Below are 25129 nucleotides of genomic sequence, written 5' to 3'. Positions count from 1 at the left end.
CATTTTATTAAATATTACCAGGTCAGTACTATTTTTATACTTTATTAAGCATCAGGGGATTTTAGTTTAATAGGCTCAAAATTAAAAGTTCTTAATGTAACAGTTAAAAGCAAAACACTAACAATCTTTACGTGAAAATCCCCACTAATAGTGCCACAATAATTTCTATAGAAATATCTAAGGTCATTAAATAGATTTTTGAAGACAGTTCTTCATTGTGTCAGGATGACCTTTCATATCATTCTCACCAACTTGTGCCCACCGTTATTTGTAACTATTAAACCATACTAAGTATGTTTGTAACCAGCATTGTGATATTATTCTGTACTTGTATTGCTAAAAATGAATTATTGACCTAATAAATATAGTGTTCCTGCATTCATAGTGTATCTGTTTCCAATTCGGTTTTGATTGCTTTTGGTTGGGATTAAGCTTTGCAGACTGTTTTTATTAGAGAACAGTGTGAGAGAAACTGTTGGAACTAGAACAAAAGTGCTCTTGTTCAAGAAAATTAAGATGTGTGGCAGAGGAGGCACATGGTAACATCTGGAGATTGTGCTGATGAAAAGCACTTTGAAAAAAACAAAGCACTGCATTAATGCAAAGGGATTTTTTAGTCTTTACAAAAGTATACCATTCTTTTAAGAATCCTGTCACGCTAAAGGCTGAAAATGAATGATGAGACCTGATAAAGTTCTGTTGGAATAGTAAAGAAAACCCTAGATTGGAGTTTCAGTTCCAGCTGTCTCTGAACTGGAAGACTGAGTGATGTCATTCCAGCCCTCTTTGTGTTTTATTTCCTCACTTGAATAAGGGGGTGAAATTAGGTCTTTAAAAAACTTCACCATGAAACAGCATAAGTCTGAAGTACTCAGAAACCAGTTGCAGGAAACGAAGCCATATTTTTAAAGATTAGGAAGAAAATACTGTAGACAAAATCCCCTCATCACTTGGAATATAGTGAGCACCAGCTTCATTGCCTGCCACCTTCAGTGATACTGAGTTTAAAAATGTTTCTTTTTACATCTCCATGACAACCTCTGAACATGCTATTTCATCTGCTTTGTGGAATGTCATTTCCTGGATAGTCTTACTCATCTGTCAAGCTCAAAGATCAAGGGAACCCTTCCCTTAAAGTTTGAGTTGCCACTTGGTAGTAATGCAGTATTTTAGAGCTTTGTGAAAGCAATTACCATGTGGCCATATAACTTGCAGTATTAAGACTATTTCCAACTTGTAAACTGCTGAGTTGTGTATTTTTTCAAGAAACAAAGATTACCCTGTGACAGATACCGTCCTGAGTGTGTTAGCAAACCACACTCAGTTACTTTAAGCACACATTTCTATAGACAAATGCCCATTAGGATGGCTATTACAGAAAATAAGTGTTGGCGAGGATGTGCAGAAATGAGAGCCTTTGTGCACTGTTGGCAGGAATGTAAAATGCTGCATGTGCTGTGAAAAAGTCACCTGTGCCCAAAAAATTAAAAATACAATTACTCTGTGATCCAGCAATTCAACTTCTGGGTATAGATCCAAAAGAATGGAAAGGGTCTTGAACAGATATTTAGGTAACTGTGTAGAAGCATTATTTGCAATAGCCAAAACCAAAAGCAACCCAAATGTCTTATCAGTGCATGAACAGATCAATATAGCAGGCCAGGCGTGGTGGCTCACGTGTATTCCTAACATTCTGGGAGGCAGGCTGACGCAGGATTGAGCCCAGGAGTTCAAGACCACCCTGGGCAACAAGGTGAAACCCTGTCTCCACAAAAAAATACAAAAAAAAAATAATTAACTGGACATGGTGGCACACACCTGTAGTCCCAGCTACTCAGGAGGCTAAGGTGGGAGGATTGCTTGAGCCCAGGAGGTCGAGGCTGAGTGAGCCATGATCACGCCACACTGCACTCCAGCCTCGGTGAGGAATGAGAACCTGTTGATTAATATGGCATGTACATACAGTGGGATATTATTCAGCCATAAGAATATAGGAAATTCTGACATAAGCTATAATGTGGACAAACCTTGAAGACATTATGCTAGGTGAAATAAGACAGTCACAAGTGTATGATTCTATTGTATGATGCACCTAGAGTAGTCAAATCTATAGAAGCAGAAAGTAGGATAGTGGTTGCCAGGAGCTGGGGATAGGGGAAAATGGGGAGTAGTTGCCTAATGCAGGGGTCCCCAACCCCCGGGGGTCCGTGGCCTGCTAGGCATCGGGCCACATGGCAGGAGGTGAGCAGTGGGTGGGCGAACGAGCGGAGCTTCTGTATTTACAGCCTCTCCCTATCACTTGCCTGAGCTCCACCTCCTGTCAGATCAGTGGCAGCATTAGGTGAACCCTATTGTGAACTGCCCATGTGAGGGGTCTAGGTTATGCACTTCCTATGAGAATCTAATGCCTAATGATCTGTCACTGTCTCCCATCACCCCCAGATGGGACCATCTAGTACAGGAAAACAAGCTCAGGGCTCCCACTGATTCTACATTATGGTGAGCTGTATAATCATTTCATTATGTATTACAATGTAATAGTAATAGAAATAAAGTGCACAGTAAATGTAATGTGCTTTACACGGTGGCTCACACCTGTAATCCCAGCACTCTAGAAGGCCAAGGCAGGCAGATCGCTTGAGCTCAGGAGTTCAAGACCTGAACATGGCAAAACCTCATCTCTGCCAAAAAATGCAAAAAGTTAGCTGGGTCTGGTGGTACATGCCTGTGGTCCCAGCTGCTCAGGAAGCTGAGGTTGGAGGGTTGCTTGAGCCTGGGAGGTTGAGGCTGCAGTGAAATGTGATTGTGCCACTGCACCCCAGTCTGGATGACACAGTGAGACCCTGTCTCAATTACAAAAAAATGTAATGCACTTAAATCATCTCAAAAGCACCCCACCTCCCCCTGCTTCCAATCTGTGGAAAAATTGTGTTCCACAAAGCCAATCCCTGGTGCCAAAAAGGTTGGGGACCACTGCACCAATGGATCTAGAGTTTGTGTTTTGCATGATGCAAAAGTTCTGGAGATTAGTTTCACAAAACTGTGAAAATTAATACTAGTGAATTTTACACATAAAATGGTTCAGACGGGGCTGGGCACAGTGTGGCTCATGCCTGTAATCCCAGCACTTGGGGAGACTGAAGCGGGTTGATCACCTGAGGTCAGGAGTTTGAGACCAGCCTGACCAATATGGTGAAACCCTGTCTGTACTAAAAATACAAAAATTAGCCGGGTGTAGTGGTGCGTGCCTGTAGTCCCAGCTACTAGGGAGGCTGAGACAGGAGAATTGCTTGAACCTGGAATACAGAGGTTGCAGTGAGCTGAGATTGCGCTACTGCACCCCAGCCTGGGTGACAGAGCAAGACTCCGTCTAAAATATATATATATATATATTTCAGACAGTAAACTTTATGTGTATTTTACCACAATTTTTAAAAATCAGACTTCATGCCAGGCATGGTGGCTCAGGCCTGTAATCCCAGCCCTTTGGGAGGCCGAGATGGGCGGATCACGAGGTCAGGAGATTGAGACCATTCTGGCTAACACGGTGAAAACCCGTCTCTACTAAAAATACAAAAAATTTGCCTGGCGTGGTGGAGGGCACCTGTAGTCCCAGCTACTTGGGAGGCTGAGGCAGGAGAATGGCATGAACCCAGGAGGCGGAGCTTGCAGTGAGCAGAGATCGCACCACTGCACTCCAGCCTGGGCAACAGAGTGAGACTCCTAAAAAAAAAAAAAAAAAAAAAAAATCAGACTTCACTTTACATAAGCAGTTAAATATGATGCATAAATTTTGAAAAAAAATCTGTGAATGATCACTTCCAGAAAGTGCCTTGAAAAACCTCTAGCGTAATTTAGTTTTGAATTAGAACTTTGGTGTAACAAGTGAAAGTTGATTTGCATTTAAATTCTTTCCAAGTACAGAATCAGGCTTTTTCACTCTTGCTGCTATTTAAATTTTAAAGTTTGAGTATTTTTCTTTCCTGTTACATAATGACTGGTTATTTCTCTCTATGAGCTAAGAATGATCCAGATGTTGCCTTCTGTATTCACTTAGCCATGAGGTGTGTGTTTCTGTTTTGTTTTTGAGGCAGGTTCTCACCATTGCCCAGGCTGGTTTCAAACTCCTGGGTTCAAGCAATCCTTCTGCCTCAGCCTCCTGAGTAGCTGGGATTACAGGCTTGAGCCACTGTGCCTGGCTCATGAATAGTTATTTTTCATTTCTAAACGTTCTATTTTTTTTCAAGTCTGTATACTCTTTTCCTATCACAAATTCTCATGCCTGTAATTCCAGCACTTTGGGAGGCCGAGGCAGGTGGATTGCTTGAAGCCAGGAGTTTGAGACCAGACTGGGCAACACGGCGAGAATCCATGTCTACAAAGAAACTTTTTTGAAGTGAGCCAGGCGTGATGGTACACGCCTGTAGTCCCAGCTACTCAAGAGGTTGAAGCAGAAAGGTCACTTGAGCCCCGGAAATCGAGGCTACAGTGAGCTATCATCATGTCACTGCACTCCAGGCTGGGTGACAAAGTCAGACCCGGTCTCAAAAAAAAAAATAATTAAAAAAATAATAAAAGGCCAGGCGCGATGGCTCATGCCTGTAATCCCAGCACTTTGGGAGGCCGAGGCGGGTGGATCACAAGGTCAGGAGATCGAGACCATCCTAGCTAACATGGCGAAACCCTGTCTCTACTAAAAATACAAAAAATTAGCCAGGCGTGGTGGCGGGCGCCTGTAGTCCCAGCTACTCGGGAGGCTGAGGCAGGAGAATGGCATGAACCCGGGAGGCGGAGCTTGCAGTGAGCCAAGATTGCGCACTGCACTTCAGTCTGGCAACAGAACAAGACTGTCTCAAAAAAAAAAAAAAAAAAAAAAAAGCAAATGTCTGTATACAAAAACAAGAAAAATCATAAAAAGACAGAGCACTGTGTGTGGAGGAGTCAAAAAAGCTTGGACAGTCAGCATCTCAACTCAACTAAGTCAGCCCCTAAGCCCCTGTTTTCTTTTTCCTCCTCCTCCTCCTCCTCCTCCTCCTCCTCCTTCTTCTTCTTCCTGTTATTCCTCTTCTTCTTCTTCTTCCTCCTCCTCCTCCTCCTCCTCCTCCTCCTCCTCCTCCTCCTCCTCTTCTTCTTCTTCTTCTTCTTCTTCTTCTTCTCCTCCTCCTCCTCCTCCTCCTCCTCCTCCTCCTCCTCCTCCTCCTCCTGCTTTTAGAGAGTCTCACTCTGTCACCCAGGCTACAGTGCAGTGGCACAATCTTGGACCACTGCAACCTCCACCTCCTAGGTTTAAGCATTTCTCCTGCCTCAGCCTCCAGAGTAGCTGGGATTACATGCACGCACCGCCAAGCCTGGCCAGGCCAATTTTTATATTTTTAGTAGAGATGGGATTTTGCCATGTTAGCCAGGCTGGTCTCGAACTCCTGACCTCAAGTGATCCATCTGCCTTGGCCTCCCAAAATGCTAGGATTACAGACGTGAGCCACCCAGCCTGGCCCTAGCCTGTTTTCTTTGTAATGGGGAGAAGGAGTTTCCCTCACAAGTTTGACACAAAAATCCAATGAGAATGGATGTAAAACTCTGCCATTTCTCCCGAGTTACATGCATTTGTGATAATTATTATAAAGAGGAAACTGGGTGACTCCTGAGAGACTGGGGTAAGAGTGGGTCAGGCAGTAGTTAGCCATTACATTGGCGGTTAGGAGCCTCTTCCATTTAAAGCTAGGAAAAGTCACCTGGTGCCGTGGCTCCTGCTTGGAATTTCAGCTATTTGGAAGGCTGAGGCAGGAAGATCGATTGAGATCTTCAGAAGTTTGAGGCTGCAGCGAACTGTAATCATGCCTTTGCACTCCAGCCTGGGCAACAGAGTGAGACCTCATCTCTTAACAAAATAAAAGTAAAACTTTAGGGAAAGAACCCTTTATTCTCCAAGGAAAAGGACTCTTCTTGAAGGCTCCGTTAGTGAGGTATTTTCTCTAGGATGAGCCTCATCTCTAAGACAGCATGGGCCAAGGTATGATTTGGGGATTTCCACCAAGGCTTCCCACTTCCCAACAGCTTCTCCAACAACCTGTTTATGGTGTTCCCAATCCAGTGTTATACTTTTGGGTAGAGATACTTTTAAAAAATTAAAACAATCCTAAGAGAAGTAATACATTTTGGCTAGGCACAGTGGCTAATGCCTGTAATCCCAGCACTTTGGGAGGCTGAGGTGAGCGGATCACCTGAGGTCAGGAGTTCGAGACCAGCCTGGACAACATGGTGAAACCCCATCTCTACTAAAAATACAAAACTTAACTGGGTGTGGTGGGGCACACCTGTAATCCCAGCTACTCTGGAGGCAGGGCAGGAGAATCGCTTGAACCCGGGAGGCAGAGGTTGTGGTGAGCCGAGATTGCACCACTGCACTCCAGCCTGGGTGACAGAGTGAGACTGTCTTAAAACAAAACAAAACAAAACAAAAAATAGAAGAAGGAGAAGAAGTAATACATTTTAGTCTTGAGGGTTATTTCCATCTTGTGAGAAATGAGTGTGTGGGCCGAGAGTAGGTGAAACATACATTATTGGTATGTAGGAAGTGCGCTGGCCTGGGGGACCTGAGTGGTGGTTCCAGTTCTGCTTAGAAGAGTCGCCTTTCTTCTTGGGCCTCTGTTTTCCCCTCTGAACCAGGAGGTGGTTGGTCAGAATTCTCTGTTTTGGGTTCGTTCATTCATTAAAAGTTTGCTAAGTACCTATTACATGCTGAATACTATTGTAATTGTTTTGGATACAGCAATGAACAGGACAGACAAAAATCTCTAACGTTGTAGAACTTACATTCTAAGGGAGAAGACAGTTAATAAACAAGAAATATAATAATTGGCCAGGTGTGGTGGCTCACTCCTGTAATCCCAGCACTTTGGTAGGCGGAGGCCAGCAGAGTTCGAGACCAGCCTGGACAACATGGTGAAACCCCGTCTCTACTGAAAATACAAAAAAAAATTAGCCAGGCATGGTGGCGCCCTCCTGTAAGCCCAGCTACTTGGGAGGCTGAGGCAGGAGAATCGCTTGAATCTGAGAGGCGGAGGTTGCAGTGAGCCGAGACTGCACCATTGCACTCCAGCCTGGGTGACAGAGCGAGACTCCATCTAAGGAAAAAATAAAAATAAAAAAGAAAGCTTCAAAACCAAGCCTCACTTATTGTCTATTTTTGCCTTTAGGCGTCCCGATTGGTTCTCAAAGTTGATAAGGGAACCCCTGGCCCCCTTCTCTCCTCTTCATCTTTTGTACACGCTGGTTTGCACACGTTGGTTGAAAGAACAAGGCTGTAGTGTCTCATAATTCCTCTAGGTGGCAGTGCTGCCTTGCCCACTGGGGACACTTCGTATTTTGGACTGTTCCCAAAACAACCACATTCCACTTGTCAGTGAAATCTCTCAGGAGTAGAAAACATTGGAAAGCCCGTAGTCATCATGGACACCCTCCTGCCCGACTTCCCGTCTCTCTGAAATCCTCCCTGCTTTGGCAAAACTGTCAGGGTCTAACCAAGCCAGGCTGGCCCCAGGCCTGTGCCTTGGCCGTCTTATCTTGCCACTTCTAGGAGGCGGTGACGATAAGGAAGAAAGAAATGGCTGCTTCCCCCATTCATGCTTCCCTGAACTCCTTCTTCGAGACTAGACTGATGTTCAGTTTAGCGTTGTAAGTCTATGACGATACTCACTTCTGAACACAAATCGAGGGAGGGAGGGAGAAGAGTCACACCCATCGGCCCTGGCCTCTCCTGCTCCAGGGCAGCCCTGCACCCTAAATGCCGCTGCCTCAGGCAGAGCCCTTGAGAATATGTCATTTATGTTTTTGGGGAACGATTGGACCTACTTTCCCTCCTGGAAATGACAAAAGTTCACAAAGTTTGGAGGAAGAAGAGGCGAGAACGATCCCCGGACCAACCAAACCCTGCGCCCCTGCATCCTGCGCCCAGTGCCTAGTCCCGATGCCATCATCGCCGCCACCATGCCCAAGAGAAAGCTGAAGGGGATGTTAAAGAAGATAAAGTCAAGATGAAGGACGAACCACAGAGAAGATCCCCGAGGTTGTCTGCTAAACCTGCTTTTCCAAGGCCAGAGCCCAAGCGTAAAAAGGCCCCTGCAAAGAAGGGAGAGAAGCTACCCAAAGGGAAAAAGGGAAAAGCTGATGCTGGCAAGGAGGGGAATAACTCTGCAGAAAATGGAGACGCCAAAACAGACCAGGCACAGAAAGCTGAAGGTGCTGGAGATGCCAAATGAAGTGTGTGCATTTTTGATAACTGTGTGTACATCTGGTGACTATACAGTTTGAAATACTATTTTTTATCAAGTTTTATAAAAATGCAGAATTTTATTTCACTTTTTTTTTTTAAAGCTATGCTGTTAGCACACAGAACAGTTCATTGTCGTTTCTGGGGGAAGAGGCATATGTCACTAATAGAATGTCTCCGAAGCTGAACTGATGCGGGGAAAACACCTTTCACTTCTATTTTTGAGAGACTTCATTTTGGCTCTCAGGAAGAGGGATTCCCTACTTTTGACACACATGGCTACCTTGGCACAAAAGCCTTGTGGTATGGAAAAACAAATCTGTTTTTATGTCCTCTTCTCCCTTCACACCTTTCAGCATACACTTAACTCCCTTAAGCCCAGACGTCTGTTGGGACCTGATCCCTAGTCATTGGTTACCAGTGTGTCAGATAATCTGGACTTTCCAGTGATGCCACTGAGATGGCACCTGTCAAAAGAGCAGTGGTTCCATTTCTAGATTGTGAATCTTCAGGTAAATTCTGCTATTTTCATTTCACTTCCTGAAAGTCAGGGTCGGCTTGTGAAAAGCTATTAAACAACATGCTGAATGTGAAACGTCAACCTCTCTCTAAACTTTCCCTGTTAAGAGCATCAGATGAAGACTTCATTGGATTTTATAGTGACTTTCTTTTTGGTAGTCCATTGAAGAATCCTGGGAGTTTGAAAGTTGTTTTATACTGTTAATGATTGTCTGGCCATGTCCTACCTGAAATACCATGATTGTTTATGGAAAGTATCTTTAATAAAGCTGGATACAGTTTGGCTTGGAAAAAAAAAGTTCACAAAATTTGCAGCCTGATGATGTGATAGAAAAATAAAAACTCATTTTCTGGGGAGAAATTCAAGCTGCAGCAGAAATTGGCATAAGTAAGGAGGACCCTAATGCTAATCCTCAAGACAATGGGGGAAAATATCTCCAGGGCATGTCAGAGACCTTCTTGGAAACGCCTCCCATCACAGGCCCAGAGGTCTAGGAGGGAAAAAATGTTTTTCTGGGCCAGGTCCAGGGGTCTCCTGCTATGTGCAGCCTCGGGATTTGGTGCCCTAGAGCCCAGCTGCTCCAGCATGGCTAAAAGGGTACAGCTTGGGCCATAGCTTCAGAAGGTGCAAGCCCCAACTCTTGCAGCTTCCACATGGTGTTGAGCCTGTGGATGCACAGAAGTCAAGAATTAAGGTTTGGGAACCTCCACTTAGATTTCAGAGGATGTATGGAAATGCTTGAATGTCCAGGCAGAGGTATGCTGCAGGGGTGGAGCCCTTATGGAGAACCTCTGCTTGGGCAGTGTGCAAGGAAAATGTAAGGTGGGAAAACTCCACACAGAGTTCCCACTGGGGCACTGCCTGATGGAGCTGTCAGATGAGGCCCACTGCCCTCCACACCCCAGAATGGTAGATCCACCAACAGCTCACCATGTGCCTGGAAAAGCGGCAGACACTCAATGCCTATGAAAGCAGCCAGGAGTGGAGCTGTATCCTGCAAAGGCACAGGGCCAGAGCTGCCCAAGACCATGGGAACCTACCTGTTGCATCAGCATGACCTTGATGTGAGACATGGAGTTCAAAAGAGATCTTTTTGGAACTTTAATATTTGACTGCTCTGCTGGATTTTGGACTTGCATGGGACCTGTAGTCTTTTCATTTTGCCCAATTTCTCCCATTTGGAATGGGTGAATTTACCCAATGCCTGTACCTCCATTGTATCTCGGAAGTAACTAACTCAGCTTTTGATTTTACAGGTTCATAGGTAGAAGGGACTTGCCTTGTCTCAGATGAGACTTTGGACTTGAACTTTTGGTTAATGCTGAAATGAATTAAGACTTTGGGGAACTTTTGTGAATGCATGATTGGTTTTGAAATGTGAGTACATGAGATTTGGGAAGGGCCAGGGTGCAATGGTATGGTTTGGCTCTGTGTCCCCACCCAAATCTCACCTCTAATTGTAATAATACCCACTTGTTGTGGGAGGGACCCAGTGGAAGGTAATGAATCATGAGGGTGGGTTTCTTTCCATGCTGTTCTCATAAGTCTCATGAGATCTGATGGTTTCATAAAGGGGAGTTCTCCTGTACACACTCTCTTGTCTGCTGCCATGTAAGATGTGACTTTACTCCTCATTTGCCTTCTGCCATGATTGTGAGGCCTCCCCAGCCACATGGAACTGACTCTATCAAACCTCTTTCTTTTATAAAGTACTCAGTCTCAGGTATGTCTTTATTAGCAGTGGGAGAAAAGACTAACACATGGACTCAATCGACTCTCCCACCTTAGCCTCCCAAGTAGCTGGGACTACAGGTGCATGTCACTATGAACAACTAATTTTTTTGTAGAGATGGAGTTTTGCCATATCGCCCTGGCTAGTCTGGAACTCCTGAACTCAAACGATCTTCCACCTCAGCCTCCCAAAGTGCTGGGATTACAGGCATGAGGCATCATGCCCAGCCTTAAAGTGTTTTAAACAAGTAGAACATGACCAGGGACAAACAAAACACATCGGTAGCCTTACTTTAGTGCGCAGGCTGTGGTTTTGTGACTGCTGGCTCGAGCCATCATGTTAGCTAAGACCATCAGTGTTGTTTCCTGTTTGGTCTCCTGCCTCTAGCCTTGCTCACTACCATGCACTTTGTTCACAGTCACCAGAACATCTCCCCAATACCCTAGTCACACCCATTCATTCCACTGCTTGACACATCCCTTGCCACTGCCCATCCCAAGCTACCCACTAAATGAAGTCCAGATGATGCAGGCGGGCTGCCAGGCTTGCCATCCTGACCCCAGGCTCCCTCCCTCCCTACCTGTGTGCTCCCCTGGCAAACACCCAGCTCCTTTGTTAACTCCCCTGAGGCCTGCTCCAGTCACCTGCTGTTGTGTCTTTTCTATGTCTGTCTGCTCCACTAGACTGTGATGGTCCTCAACAAAGTGACCACATCTTATTCATCTGTGCATATGTGGGACACCTGCCACTTAGAAGGTGGCTGGCAAATATTTTTCAAACAAATTAAAAATGTATGAATGATGGCTGTTGGCCAAGTGAGGTAGAACTGTCATAAGAATGTTTATTTCCCACTTCATTTATTCCTAATTAAGACCTGAGAATCCTTTTGATAAGGACAATTCTTTTCCCTTTTTGGTCTCCATTCCCCGTGCTCTGAGAGCCAGGGCAAGCTGGCCCTTTGTCCCAGCTGGTCTTCTTATGGGTCAGTCTCTGGAGTTTCTGGGGCTTCCTTTATTCTCCTTCTCTTGAGTTTTGGTTTTGGAGAAAGCTCCCTTAAAGAATCTGAAAAAGAGAAGGTCAGAGACAGTCAGTGACATCACAAACAGTAAGAATCTCAGTCTGTAATACATGGGGGGTGTTGTAGGGGCAGAGAGGAAGAATAGCAAAATCTTATCTTGCTTCCCACCTATATCACTTAGTCTTTTCTCAGAGAAACCCTGTAGAGAGATGGCATTGTCCCCGGTTTACAGACGAGGACTGTCACCCAGGTCCAGGGTAAGGCAATGACCTGCCCAAAGTCTTAACAGCAAGTTAGTGGAAGAGTCAGGGCAAGACCCAAGTTTCCTTGACCTCTGGCTCCAACCTCTGATTCTTCCTTACTCGTCTCCTAGGCCTCATGACCCAATTCCCAGTACTGTTTGCAAACCCCATTGCCAAGTTTTAATTAAGAACTGACTTTATGGCCAGGCATGGTGGCTCACGCCTGTAATGCCAGCACTTTGGGAACCTGAGGTGGATGAATCACTTGAGGTCAGGAGTTTGAGACCAGCCTGGCCAACATGGTGAAACCCCCATCTCTACTAAAAATACAAAAATTGGCCGGGCATGGTGGCACACGCCTGTAATCCCAACTACTCCGGAGGCTTGAACCGGGGAGGCTGAGGTTACTGTGAGCTGAGATTGCACAACTGCACTTCAGCCTGGGCCACAGAGTGAGACTCTGTCTCAAAAAAATAAATAAATCAAAAATAAAATCACTGACTTTATTAACATAGTGCCAAAGAAATACCACATAGGTGATTTTCATTGCAAGGATAGACTCGGTGACTAATCTTAGCCCATTCCCGGTGGGTCCACGAGTTACTCTGTGCTTTGTCAGGTAGTAATGGGAAGAGCATAACCTCATCTCTTATGTAGCCTCTAGCCAAAAACACGTTTAATTTGAACCCATGAAGACTTTCAAATCCTGTTTCTAGAGGAACAAGCTAAAAGATGTCAAAAAGAAGCAACAGGGAATAAATCAGGAAGGAGAACATACTGCTGAATAGAAGTCTCATCTTTTCAACAGGTCAGGAATGTAAAACAAACAAACAAACAAACAAAGAAAACAGTTAGGCACGGTGGCTCAAGCCTGTAATCCCAGCACTTTGGGAGGCCGAGGCAGGCAGATTATTTGAGGTCAGGAGCTCGAGACCAACCTGACCCCGTCTCTACTAAAAATACAAAACTTAGCTGGGCATGGTGGTGTGTGCCCGTAGTCCCAGCCACTCGGGAGGCTGAGGCAGGAGAATCGCTTGAACCTGGCAGAGATTGCAGTGAGCTGAGATCATGCTATGGCACTCCAGCCTGGGTGATAGAGCAAGACTTTGTCTCAAAAAAAAAAAAAAAAAGGACTTTCTTAGGTTTAAAGATTTAAACCTAAGACATGACCAGGTGAAATGCATGGTTTGAGAAGCCAGTGCAAAAGTTCTCTGGCTGTAGGGAAAATTTGCATATGGAGTGTTTAGTCCAATTATTAGATGAAATGAAAATGTTGACATAGAAATCTTGATACAGGGCCAGGCATGGTGGCTCACGCCTGTAATCCCTGCACTTTGAGAGGCAGAGGCAGGTGGATAGCTTGAGCCCAGGTGTCCCAGAGCAGGCTGGACAACATGGCAAAACTCCATCTCTACAAAAAATACAAAAATTACCCAGGCACAGTGGTGTGCATCTGTAGTCCCAGCTACTTAGGAGGCTGATGCAAGAGAATCGCTTGAACCTAGGAGGTTGAGGTTGCAGTGAGCTGAGATCAAGCCACAGCACTCCAGCCTGGGTGCGAGGACTGAAAAACCCTGTCACACACCAAAAAAAAAAAAAAAAAAAAAAAAGAGAGAGAGAAAGAAAAAAGATAGGTTGATACCATTAACTTAAAAAAAGCAACTCCATTGAGACCAGCCTGACCAACATGGTGAAACCCCGTCTCTACTAAAAATACAAAAATTAGCACGGCGTGGTGGGGCGTGCCTGTAATCCCAGCTACTCAGGAGACTGAGGCAAGAGAATCACTTGAACTCGGGAAGCAGAGGCTGCAGTGAGCCGAGATGACGCCATTACACTCTAGCCTGGGTAACAGAGTGAGACTCCATCTCAAAAAAAAGAAAAGCAACTCCAAATCAAAATTGCATGTACAGCATGATCTCATTTCATTTAAAATATATATATTTAGGCCAGGCATGGTGGCTCAGGCCTGTAATCTCAGCACTTTGGGAGACCAAGGTGGGTGGATCACTTGAGGTCAGGAGTTCAAGACCAGCCTGACCAATATGGTGAAACCCGTCTTTACTAGAAGCACAAAATTAGCCAGGCATGGTGGCGCATGCCTGCAATCCCAGCTACTTGGGAAGCTGAGGCAGGAGAATCGCTTGTACCCGGGAGGCGGAGGTTGCAGTGAGCCAAGATCGCGCCACTGCACTCCAGCCTGGGCAACAAGAGCAAAATTCCATCTCAAAAAAATAAAAATAAAAAATATATATTTATGGCTGGGCCCAGTGGCTCACACCTGTGATCCCAGCACTTTGGGAGACTGAGGCAGGAGGATCACGAGGTCAAGAGATTGAGACAATCCTGGCCAACGTGGTGAAACCCCATCTCTAATAAAAATACAAAAATTAGCTGGGCATGGTGGTGCACCCCTGTAGTCCCAGGTACTTGGGAGGCTGAGGCAGGAGAATCGCTTGAACCCGGGAGGCAGGGGTTGCAGTGAGCCGAGATCGCACCACTGTATTCCAGCCTGGCAACAGAGCAAGACTCCATCTCAAAATATATATATCTGTTTTATGTATATATATATACACACACACACACATATATACATAAAAAAGATCTGGAAAGTGTTAATAGTGGTGATGACAATGTGATGTTTATATTTCCTTATTTTTGCTTATCTGTATAATCAAATTTTCTCTATGTTTATATTTATACTAATAAAAATGTTATTAATTTTAATAACTGCATGAAACCCATCATCAAAGACTTTTTCCTGTTACTTCCCTCCGTGTACCTCTCAAATCCTCTTCCATTCACCACCAAGCCCAGGCTGCCTACTCATTGCCCCTCACCTCTGCACTTTATTCCCACTTCCCTGCTTTCCTTCATCCATATCCTTATCCCTTTCTTTAAAGCCTGTCCCAAATTTACCTCCTTCAGGCAGCCTGTCTCGTTTGACACATCCTTTGCCCTGTGGCCTCAGACAGCTGTTTGTAAAAGGGAGATAATAACACCTATCTCATGAGGATGCTACAGAGGTTGAGTGAAATTAACAGATACAAAGCCCCTGGTACAGAGAGAAGCCAGTCCAGAAGCCCAGAGCTCACTTTCCTCATCTGAGTCATGGACTGCTTGGCCCAGAGCATCTTTGTTATAGACTGGTCTTCATTCTCTTGTCTGTTTACATCCTCAACTTAAACTGGGATGGTCCGGGCACAGTGGCTCACACCTGTAATCCCAGCACTTTGGGAGGCCGAGGTGGGCAGATTACTTGAGGCCAGGAGTTTGAGATCAGCCTGGCCAACATGGTGATACCCCCGTCTCTACTAAAAATACAAAAGCTGGGCATGGTGGTGTACACCTGTAATCCCAGCTACTGGGGAGGCTGAGGCGGGATAATCACCTGAACCCGGGAGGCGGAGGTTGCAGTGAGCCAAGATTGCACCACTGCACTCCAGTCTGGGCGACAGAGTGGGGCTCCATCTCAAAAAACAAAACAAACAAAAAAACCTAAAAATAATAATAATAAAATAAAAAAGGCCAGGCATGGTGGCTCATGCCTGTAATCCTAGCACTTTAGGAGGCTGAGGCGGGTGGATTGTGTGAGCTCAGGAGTTCAAGACCAGCTTGGGCAACACAGTGAAACCCTGTCTTTACTAAAAGTACAAAAATTAGCCAGGCATGATGGTGGGCACCTATAATCCCAGCTACAGGGGATGCTGAGGCAGGAGAATCACTTGAACCCAGGAGGCAGAGGTTGCACTCCAGCCTGGGTGACAGAGAGAGACTCCATCTGGAAAAAATAACATAAATAAAATAAATAAATAATAAAATAAAATAAAACAAAAACCTTTCTATAATGAGCACACCTGGGGAAGAGGGGGACTAAAAAGAGAAGAGAAAGTAGAGAAGGAGAAGAAAAGATGGACAGAAAGGAAAATGCAGGATGAAGAGAAGATGGAAAGGAGGGAAGAGGAACTTGTCAGGCTCGGGGCAGAGGCTCCCGGCTGCTTGAGTCTACTCTTGGGGAACACCCAGACACCACTCACAAACCCCTGGGTCCAGGCATCACCCCAACACCAAATGGGCATTACCTCTCTTGACATGATCCTGGGATCTTGGCTCCCCGGGCAGGGGGCTCCCTTGACCCGGGGCCTGCATCTTGGACAGCCTCTCCTTCACACCGCTGATGTTGCCGTGCAGTCCCCAGGCATTGCAGAGCTTCGGCAGACTGTCTTCCTGGTCGGCCAGCAAGGATCTCTCCGGTGCATCCGAGGCGCAGAATGCCACCTGCCACGGAGCCTCCATGTTAAGGAGAGTGTTGAGAAGAGGGGGACCTGAACTTCAGAGTCCCGGCCCCGCATTTGTTGAGAAATACTGAGGTCTGCCTGCCCCTCACACTCGCTAACCAAAAGGATGGGGTAGGAATCACAGATGTGGGAGAGAAAGGACTGTGGGGACATGGAGGGAGGCTGCCAATGATGTCTTCCTGGGTCGTCCTTTATTTTGAGATCATGTCTTCCATCTCTTTTTGGAATTGCAGTGTCTTACTGGTTTTTTGCAATGAAATGATATTTGTTTAAAAGACCTAACTTAACAAAAATTAAATTGGGAGCCTTACTCGGTTAGCTGAGGCAGGAGAATCCCTTGAACCCTGAAGGCGGAGGTTGCGGTGAGCCGAGATCATGCCGCTACACTTCAGCCTGGGTGACAGAGCAAGACTCCGTCTCAAAAAAAAAAAAAAAAAAAAAAAAAAAAATGGGAGCCTTTGTAGGCTTTGAGTCTGTTTAAAAAAAAGTAAAATTTTTAAAAATGAAATAAATTGACAGCCTGAATTTTGAAATTAAAATTCAAAGACTATATATATAAATGTTTCTGCCTGGTGTGGTGGCTCATGCCTGTAGTCCTAGCACTTTGGGAGGCCGAGGAGGGCAGATCACTTGAGGTCAGGAGTTCGAGACCAGCCTGGCCAACATGGTGAAACCCCATCTCTACTAAAAATACAAAAATTAGCCGGGCGTGATGGTGCATGCCTGTAATCCCTGCCACTCAGGAGGCTGAGGTAGGAGAATCACTTGAACCGGAGGTGGAGGTTGCATTGAGCCAAAATCTTGCCATTGCACTCCAGCCTGGGTGACAAGAGCTAAACTCTGTCTTGAAAAGAAAAAAAAAAAAAAATTCAGGCCAGTGAAATCCAGAAATCTAGAAATCAGTAAAGTGGCAGCTCCTCTTATTAAGAAGAGAAATCTTTGAAATGATCCAATCATTACATGGTCAGAGGAAGAATCAGTTGCAGAGAGGGAGAGGACCTGGTTAGGGCTGCACCGCGAGAGTGGTGAGAGGAGGGCGCCGTTAGAGCACGGTTCTCATCCCAGACAGATGGAGGCTGAACCCTGCCTCTTCCTTCCTACTTGCTATAAAGACTGTGACAAATTAACTTACTTCCCTGTATTTGGGATCCTCTTTTACACACTGCGGACAATAATCCTAATTACCACTTAGGGTTACTTTTGAATATTACTCGAAGGGACATAAAGTGCCTGGCACGTAGAATGCCTTTACAACTGCTTTATCTATGATTATTATTCTGGACCAGTGGTTCTCAAAGTGTGCTCTGCAAACACCCAGGAGTCCCTGCAATATTTTGACCTCATGGACCTCCTGAAACCAATGGATTCTAATGAAACCTAGTATGAAAATTTCATACTAGGTTTGATATGAATCTGAAAAGGCTACATATTGTATGATACCAACGATATGACATTCTGAGACAGCAAAACTACAGAGACAGTGAACCAAGATCAGTGGTTGTCAGGGGAGTGGGGGCAGGAGGGCAAGGACAAATAGATGGAGCACAGGGGGTTTTTAGGACCGTGGCACTCTTCTGTATCGTACTGTAATGGTAGATACATGTCATCATACATTGGGCAAAACCTATAGCCCGTACAACATGAAGAGTGGTAGGCTGGGCGCGGTGGCTTACTCCTGTAATCCCAACGCTTTGGGAGGCTGAGGCGGGCAGATCACCTGAGGTCAGGAGTTCGAGACCAGCCCGGCCAACATGGTGAAACCTTGTTTCTACTAAAAATACAAAAATTAGTCAGGCACAGTGGCATGCACCTGTAATCCCAGCTACTCGAGAGGCTGTGGCAGGAGAATCACTTGAACCCAGGAGGCGAAGGTTGCAGTGAGCCAAGATCACGCCATGACACTCCAGCCTGGATGGCAGAGTAAGACTCCATCTCAAAAAAAGACTAGCTGAAACAGGGAAGGGGTGTAAGCACCTCTCCCTAAGACACGCCTACCAATGCTATGTCAGTTTACTATTACCATAGCAACACTTAGAAGTTGGGACTCCTTTCCATGGCAACAACCCAGAAGTACTACCCTTTTTCTGGTAAATTCCAAATAACCGTCCCACAATTTGCATGTAATTAAAAGTAGGGATAAATATGAGCACAGAACTGCCCCTGTGCTGCTACTCTGGGCACACTGCCCATCGGGTAGCCCTGTTCCGCAAGGAGCAGTGCCTCTGCTGCTACTCTACACTGCCGCTGCCATAAACTTACTGTTTAATACCACCAGCTCACCCTTAAATTATTTTCTGGGCAAAACCAAGAACATTCCCGGGCTGAGCCCCAGTTTGGGGGCTCGCCTGCCCCTGTATCAAATACATATGGAGAACTTGATGCTAAGCCTCGGCCTCTTCAGCCCACTGTGCCCAGGGCAGGGGTAAAGGTCGAGCAGCAGAGTCTTGCCCTGGCAGTGAGCCCTGGGAAGAACCAGAGGGGCTCTGGGTGTGTCAGTCCCAGGCCTCCCCCCAAGTCTAAGGACACACCAACCAACCCTCAGCTGTGCCCGGGTGGAAGGTCTCATGCCTCACCAGGAACTTGGCCGGCTGGTTGCTCTTGGTGTACTTGTAAAGTCGGCAAAGCTGCTTTGCTTCCAGCTCTGAGAAGAGGGAGACGAACCGCCAGAGCATCCTGCAAAGGGGGAGACCTCAGGCTGGGGAGGCGGAGCACATGCTTCCTCACTCCAGCATTTGTCTCAGGGTCAGGACCCACCCAGGGGAATATGGACCACATGCCCCTTTGGGGTTTGGGGTTGGGGGAATGGAGGGGTGGGGATTTGCCCAAACTTGAACATCCTATCCTGGTGTTGAGCGCCTGCACGCAGTTGTTCAGTCAGAGACAAGGTGCAATCAGGGCTGTCCTGAGTGACTAGTAGCTCTCTCCATCCCACTAGGCTCCTGACTCCTCCACATAAAGATGAAGGACTGGGGGATCCACTAAGGTGTCCCCTTGAATGAAGAGAAGGTTGCCCAGGAGTAGGTACGGGGAGCAGAGCAAAGAGACTGCCTTACTTCCTCCAGTGTTTGATTTCCCAGGCTCGGCAGTAATGTTGCAGAAAGGTGTTGATGTGGTCCCCTAGGACCACAAGGCTCTGCTTCATGTACTTCAGCTTCTTCTTCTGGGGAAGGTCCCTGGGCAGGTGCAACTTTCGCAGGAACTTCTTTAGTGGTCTTAGATATTCTTTACACTGAGGAGGCAACAGGTGAGGTGAGGGGCCGTGGGAGAAAAGAAGAGGCAGATGGGCAGTCCCAGGTATCCAGCAGATACCACAGCCCTGAGTGGCCCAGTGCTGCGTGTTTTGGGAGGTGGCTCCGGTGCACATCTCACCAAAAGTCCTTCCCAAGAGTAAGACAAGTGGGGCAATGCACTGTGGGCCTGAGGCTTGTCATTTCCTGACTCAGGCCTCCTGACCAATGGGGAAAAGGGGACAGGGTTCCAGGCTGGCTCTTTACTCACAATTTTGAAGGTGTCCTGATCCAGGCCCTTGGCATGGCGCATGAGCGAGTCTCTGGCAGGGCTGGTGCTGGAGCTTGTCTCCAGGCATGGCACATTCGTCACCTGGGAGGAGGCAGGGGGCACTAAGCCGGGGGCTTGGACTGTTACTCCTGGGGGCAGTGCTGGGCAGGGGACTGACCCAAATGGCGGCCAAAGCCCTTCTCCACTGCCCTCTGACCTTCTTGACCCAGCACGGATGTGAGTGAGCCTTGGGCAAAGAAACCCATCTCTGAAAATCTCTGCTTAGAAAACCTAGAATATTCCACCTGTTTCTTTTATAATAATCATAGCATATTCTACTAGGTAACTTTACAAAGCACTTGGTAAACATTAACTCACTTTATCCTCCCACAAACTCTGTCAGGTTAGATGTTGTTATAGGACCAACAGGTTTATATGCCTGCTGGACACTCACAATCCAATATATAGAGACAGCAAAAGTTGCAGCAGACCAGTCTAGGCAATATAGTGAGACCTGGTCTCTACAAAAAATATAAAAATTGGCTGGGCACGGTGGTGTGCACCTATGGTCCCAGCTACCCAGGAGGCCAAGGTGGGAGAATTGCTTGTGCCCAGGAGGTGAAGGTTGCAGTGAGCCGAGATCATGTCACTGTGAGAAAGAGTTTATTGATTGCTGGGTGCTCAGTGAGGAGATGGAAGGAGTCCTTCAAGTCTATCTTCCCAAGGAGCTCTGGACTGGGGTTTTTAAGGAGATCATGGAGGAGGAGGGATTGAAAAAACTGTGGTCATTGATTGGTCAGGGTCAGGGGGATGAAATTATGTGGACATGGAAACTGCATTCTCTGGTGAATCAGGTTTTTGAGGGCTCTTTAGACCCCCTGCCATCTATCTGTAGTTTGAGTGATATGTAGAACCTGAAATAATATTTTAAAGAGAAACCTCAATGCTTCGTAATGTTCGAGCTGTTATCTACAGAGCAGTTAAGGAAATATCATCTCGTAACAATGTCTATGGAATTCTTTTTTTTTTTTTTTTTTGAGATAGAGTCTCACTCTGTTGCCCAGACTGGAGCGCAGTGGCGCGATCTCTGCTCACTGCAACCTCCGCCTCCCGGGTTTACGCCATTCTCCTGCCTCAGCCTCCCGAGTAGCTGGGACTACAGGTGCCCGCCACCAAACCCGGCTAATTTTTTTGTATTTTTAATAGAGACGAGGTTTCACCGTGTTAGCCAGGATGGTCTTGATCTCCTGACCTCAAGATCTGCCCACCTGGGCCTCCCAAAGTGCTGGGATTACAGGCTTGAGCCACCGCGCTTGGGTAGTCTCTTTTTTGAGATGGAGTCTCGCTCTGTCACCTAGGCTGGAGTGCAGTGGCGCGATCTCGGCTTCCTGTAACCTCCGCCTGCCAGGTTCAAGTGATTCTTCTGCCTCAGCCTCCCAAGTAAGCTGGGACTACAGGCACGTGCCACCATGCCCAGTTAATTTTTTGTGTTTTTAGTAGAGACAGGTTTTCACCGTGTTAGCCAGGGTGGTCTCAATCTCCTGACCTCGTGATCTGCCCACCTTGGCCTCCCAAAGTTCTGGGATTACAGGCGTGAGCCACCGTGCCCGGCCTTTTTTTTTTTTTTAAATTCACTCTATCACCCAGGCTGGAGTGCAGTGGTATGATCTCTGCTCACTGCAACCTCTGCCTGCCGGGTTCAAGTGATTCTCCTGCCTCAGCCTCCTGAGTAGCTGGGATTACAGGCATGCACCACCACGCCTGGCTAATTTTGTATTTTTAGTAGAGACCATGTTGACCAGTCTTGTCTCGAACTCCTGACCTCAAGTGATCCACCCACCTTGGCTCCCAAAGTGCTAGGATATTACAGTGAGCCACCGCACCCAGCTGCATCTACGGAATCTAAGGAAACAGGCACCAAAGAACTCCAAGGAAGTGCATCAGAGAGCAGGCTGACCTCATGATTTATGCTGAATGGGCTGCAAGCTCAGTTAATTTTCATTTTTCCCCTCTGTCTTCCTGATTAATTTTATAAAGTTTCTAGGGACAGTTTCAATATCATTAACCCTGGTCACAGATTAGAACAATGAGGCATCAAAAGATTGAAGCAACTCCTTGGGGGAATGAACAGGGATTCATTGACTCACTCACTTGGCAAATGTTTACTGATTGCATCAGACTGGGCCCACTTCTTTGCATCCCTAGCCTCTAGCATCATGTCACGTGATACGGTTTGAATGTGTGTCCCCTCCAAATCTTATGTTGAAACATGATCCCCAGTGTTGGAGGTGGGGTCCAGTGGGAGGTGTTTGGGTGATGGGGGTGGATCTTTCATGAATGGGCTTGGTGCCCTTCCTGCCCTAATTAAGTAAGTTCTCACTCTGTCAGTTCATGTGAGAGCTGGTTGGTAACAAGAGTCTGAAAGGTCCTCCTCTCTCTCTTGCTTGCTCTCTCACCGTATGACAAGCTTGCTTCCCCCTCATCTTCTGCCATGCTTGTAAACTTTCTGAGGCCCTCACCAGAAGCAGATGCTGGGACCATGCTTCGTGTACAGCCTGCAGAACTGTGAGTCAAATCAACCTCTTTTCTTTATAAATTGCCTAGCCTCAGGTATTCCTTTATAGGAATGCAAAATGGACTAATAAACCATGCATCCAATGACCATTCAGAAAAAGTGAATGAGGCCGGGCATGGTGGCTCAAGCCTGTAATCTCAGCACTTTGGGAGGCCGAGACGGGTGGATCATGAGGTCAGGAGATCGAGACCATCCTGGCTAACACCGTGAAACCCCGTCTCTACTAAAAAAAATACAAAAAACTAGCCGGGCGAGGTGGCAGGCGCCTGTAGTCCCAGCTACTCGGGAGGCTGAGGCAGGAGAATGGCGTAAACCCGGGAGGCGGAGCTTGCAGTGAGCTAAGATCCGGCCACTGCACTCCAGCCTGGGCGACAGAGCGAGACTCCGTCTCAAAAAAAAAAAAAAGAAAGAAAAAGTGAATGATGGTGATGACAAGAAAGAACCTTTGACCATGACAGTGGGGCAAAGAAAGCTGAAAATTAGGCCAGGCACAGTGACTCACGCCTGTAATCCCAACCCTTTAGGAGGCTGAGGTGGGTGGATTGCTTGAGCCCAGAAGTTCAAGACCAGCCTGGCCAGCATGGCAAAACCCAATTTCTACCAAAAATACAAAAAAATCAGCTAAGTGTGGTGGTGCACGCCTGTAATCCCATCTACTTAGGAGGCTGGGGCAGGAGAATTGCTGGAACCCAGGAGGCGGAGGTTGCAGTGAGTGAGACGGAGCCACTGCACTCCAGCCTGGGTGATGGAGCAAAACTGGGTGCAGTGGCTCACACCTGTAATCCCAGCACTTTGGGAGGCCGAGATGGGTGGATTACCTGAGGTCAGGAGTTCAAGACCACCCAGGCCAAAGTGGCAAAACTTTGTCTCTACCAAAAATACAAAAATTAGCTGGGTGTGGTGGCACATACCTGTAATCCCAGCTACTCAGGAGGCTGAGGCAGGAGAAATTGCTCCAACCCAGGGGGCAGAGGTTGCAGTGGGCCAAGATCATGCCACTGCAGTCCAGCCTAGGTGACAGAGTGAGACTCCATCTCAAAAAAAAAAAAAAAAGGAAAAAAAAAAAAGAAAAAGAAAAAAGAAAGCCGAAAATGAGTAGCAGCAAAGTGACTGTGAAACAACACTGGACATCAGAACTGGATTTGCCACCTTTCAACATCTTCTCAGAAAAGTATGAATTTTGGTCTGTGTTGGGGGAGAACAAGGAATAACCTGTCCAGACCACTCTGAAAGGAAAGGCCTGGGAAAGGGAGGGAGGTGCATGGAGAGGAGATGGGACACAGGCTCCTCCAGGTCCTGGAGACAGGACTCTGGCCGATCCACTCTCCCAACACAGCACACACACCACACAACCACACACAGACCATGTGTATACACACACATACTCTCAAGTCTTAATAACCAACAACGAGAGGCGACCTCTTCCCCATCGTATCGCCGGGAACACAGGTCAAGCATAAACTTCTGAATGAATGAACATTCTTGTGCTTTAGGCCTCTTGCTATCTCAGGTACCCTACCATTGTTCTTCTCTTCTCTCCTGAATTTCATGTTCTCTACTTTCCAAAACCAGCCCCTCCGGGACGCTCTTTCCCTCCCTCCCTCACACCCCACTTCACCTTCTCTAGTGGCTTGTCCCCTTCACCCCCTTGCCCATCTGAGGCCTCCATCTCAGCAGGTGTGCCGGTAGGCTCCAGGGTGGCACTCCCCACGTCCCCTCTGGCTTCTGACCTACTGCTTCTGTGACCTGGCCGTCTCAGGGAGTGGGCAGATTGGCTCCAGAACTCGGAGCAAAGCCATGGCAACTGCCAACACAGAGCCCAGCCCCCCACCCCGCTCCCATCTCCTCATTCTTAGGGGTGGCCGCAGCTGGCTCCTCCTGCTGGGATCTGGACTAGGGAACGGAGCAAGATGTGCGGGGTCGAGCGAGGACTTTGGCAGAGCGCACAGCTCGCCAGGAGAGGCTGGCGCCCCTTCTCCCAAGGGTACTGTCAGATGCTGTTGATTCTGACACCACCTGGTAAGGCTTTTGAACTCATTTTCCTGCACGTGTGCCATTCCTGCCTGCTGGGTTACGCCGTGGTGGGGGCTCCCCAAGAGAAAGCACAGTTTGTAAGATTGTTTTCTGATTTGGGACAGAGGTCTAGGGAGCGCTGAAAGGGAGAAGGGACACAGCACGCACTGCCCCTGCGGCCTCCAGGAAGTTGTTAATAATAAGCCCTCGGTGCTGGGTGTTGGGTGCGGGGTGCTGAGTACTGGGTGGGATGTGTTTTGGGGGTGTATAAAGATCCCCGCCAGTGCCCACGGGCTCTGTAACCCTCCCCGCGGCCTTCCCTGGGGCAGGTACCCCAGCGGTCTCGCTTCACAGAGGAGGGGCTGAGACGCGGGCAGTCCCGTCGGCTGCCTAGTGTGCGCAGCCACCAGGCGGGGCGCGGGGTGTCGGCGAAAGTCCCGCCACCCCGGCTCTTCCCACCCGCGAGCCCACCAGGGACCCGAAGCCGACGGCGGAAACACGGTGGGCAGAGTCCGGCTGTAGCCTGAGCCGGCCGGGCAGGGCCGGGAGGCGCTCAGGGGACCTCAGGACCCTGGCCCCTGGCGCGGCAGCAGCGCCCCCTCGCGTCCCTGGGCGGCACACGGCGGGGTCCCGGCAATGAGAGACCGTTGCTGCCACGGTTTCCCCACTCGAGCCACCTTTTCTTCCCTGAAACTCGGAATTTCTTCTCCCGGACCTTCCTTCGTGTCCTCTGGGCCCGCGGCCCAGTTGTCCCCACTCAGTGTGGCCCTGTTCTTCGCCTTCCTTCGCGACAGTGCGGTGGGACCGCCGTCGGCCCGGGCCTCCCCTCGCCACCCAGCGGCCACCCCGGCCACAGGACAGGGTCATAGCGGCTTCAAGTAGGGGTAGCCCGGAGGCCCGGGGCTTTGGAGGAGCACCTTTGAGTCCCGAAACTTTTTCACTTGTCCTCTATGCCAGGATGTTC

At 47.6% G+C, this 25129-nt stretch overlaps 2 protein-coding genes and 1 pseudogene across 9 annotated transcripts in view; 2 read left to right on the top strand and 1 right to left on the bottom strand.

The window, feature by feature from the left end:
* Window positions 1-2160: 2160 nt before the first annotated feature.
* LOC105476864 (non-histone chromosomal protein HMG-17 pseudogene) lies at window positions 2161-8289 on the top strand (annotated as a pseudogene).
* Window positions 8290-11339: 3050 nt separating this feature from the next.
* CHCT1 (CHD1 helical C-terminal domain containing 1) lies at window positions 11340-25005 on the bottom strand. 6 transcript variants are annotated; one of them, XM_071082801.1, is made up of 7 exons: window positions 24881-25005; window positions 19578-19679; window positions 19133-19308; window positions 18653-18752; window positions 15864-16071; window positions 13215-13355; window positions 11344-11583 (listed from the first exon to the last, which is right to left on the bottom strand). In XM_071082801.1, the coding sequence occupies exons 2-7, from the start codon at window positions 19617-19619 to the stop codon at window positions 11498-11500; spliced, it is 753 nt and encodes a 250-aa protein (XP_070938902.1). In that variant the 5' UTR covers window positions 19620-19679; window positions 24881-25005; the 3' UTR covers window positions 11344-11497. The 6 variants fall into 6 exon arrangements, with proteins under 6 accessions (XP_011731447.2, XP_070938902.1, XP_070938903.1 ...); XM_071082802.1 differs by lacking the exon at window positions 24881-25005 and adding an exon at window positions 24499-24520; XM_071082799.1 differs by lacking the exon at window positions 24881-25005 and adding an exon at window positions 23771-23926.
* The window catches only part of LOC105476867 (ubiquitin specific peptidase 32), a 254106-nt gene continuing 252958 nt past the window's right edge, over window positions 23982-25129 (top strand). For 2 of the 3 annotated variants that reach the window (XM_011733147.2, XM_011733146.2), the window contains exon 1: window positions 23983-24171. In XM_011733147.2, the coding sequence (XP_011731449.1) occupies window positions 24063-24171 (109 nt within the window). In that variant the 5' untranslated portion in view covers window positions 23983-24062. Of the gene's footprint in view, window positions 24172-25129 lie in introns of all 3 variants that reach the window. The other variant, XM_024791263.2, reaches the window with a different exon arrangement.

The sequence above is a fragment of the Macaca nemestrina genome, chromosome 17, assembly GCF_043159975.1.
Source record: "Macaca nemestrina isolate mMacNem1 chromosome 17, mMacNem.hap1, whole genome shotgun sequence".
Classification (NCBI taxonomy): Eukaryota; Metazoa; Chordata; class Mammalia; order Primates; family Cercopithecidae; genus Macaca; species Macaca nemestrina.
This window is presented reverse-complemented; position numbering and strand designations above follow the sequence as displayed.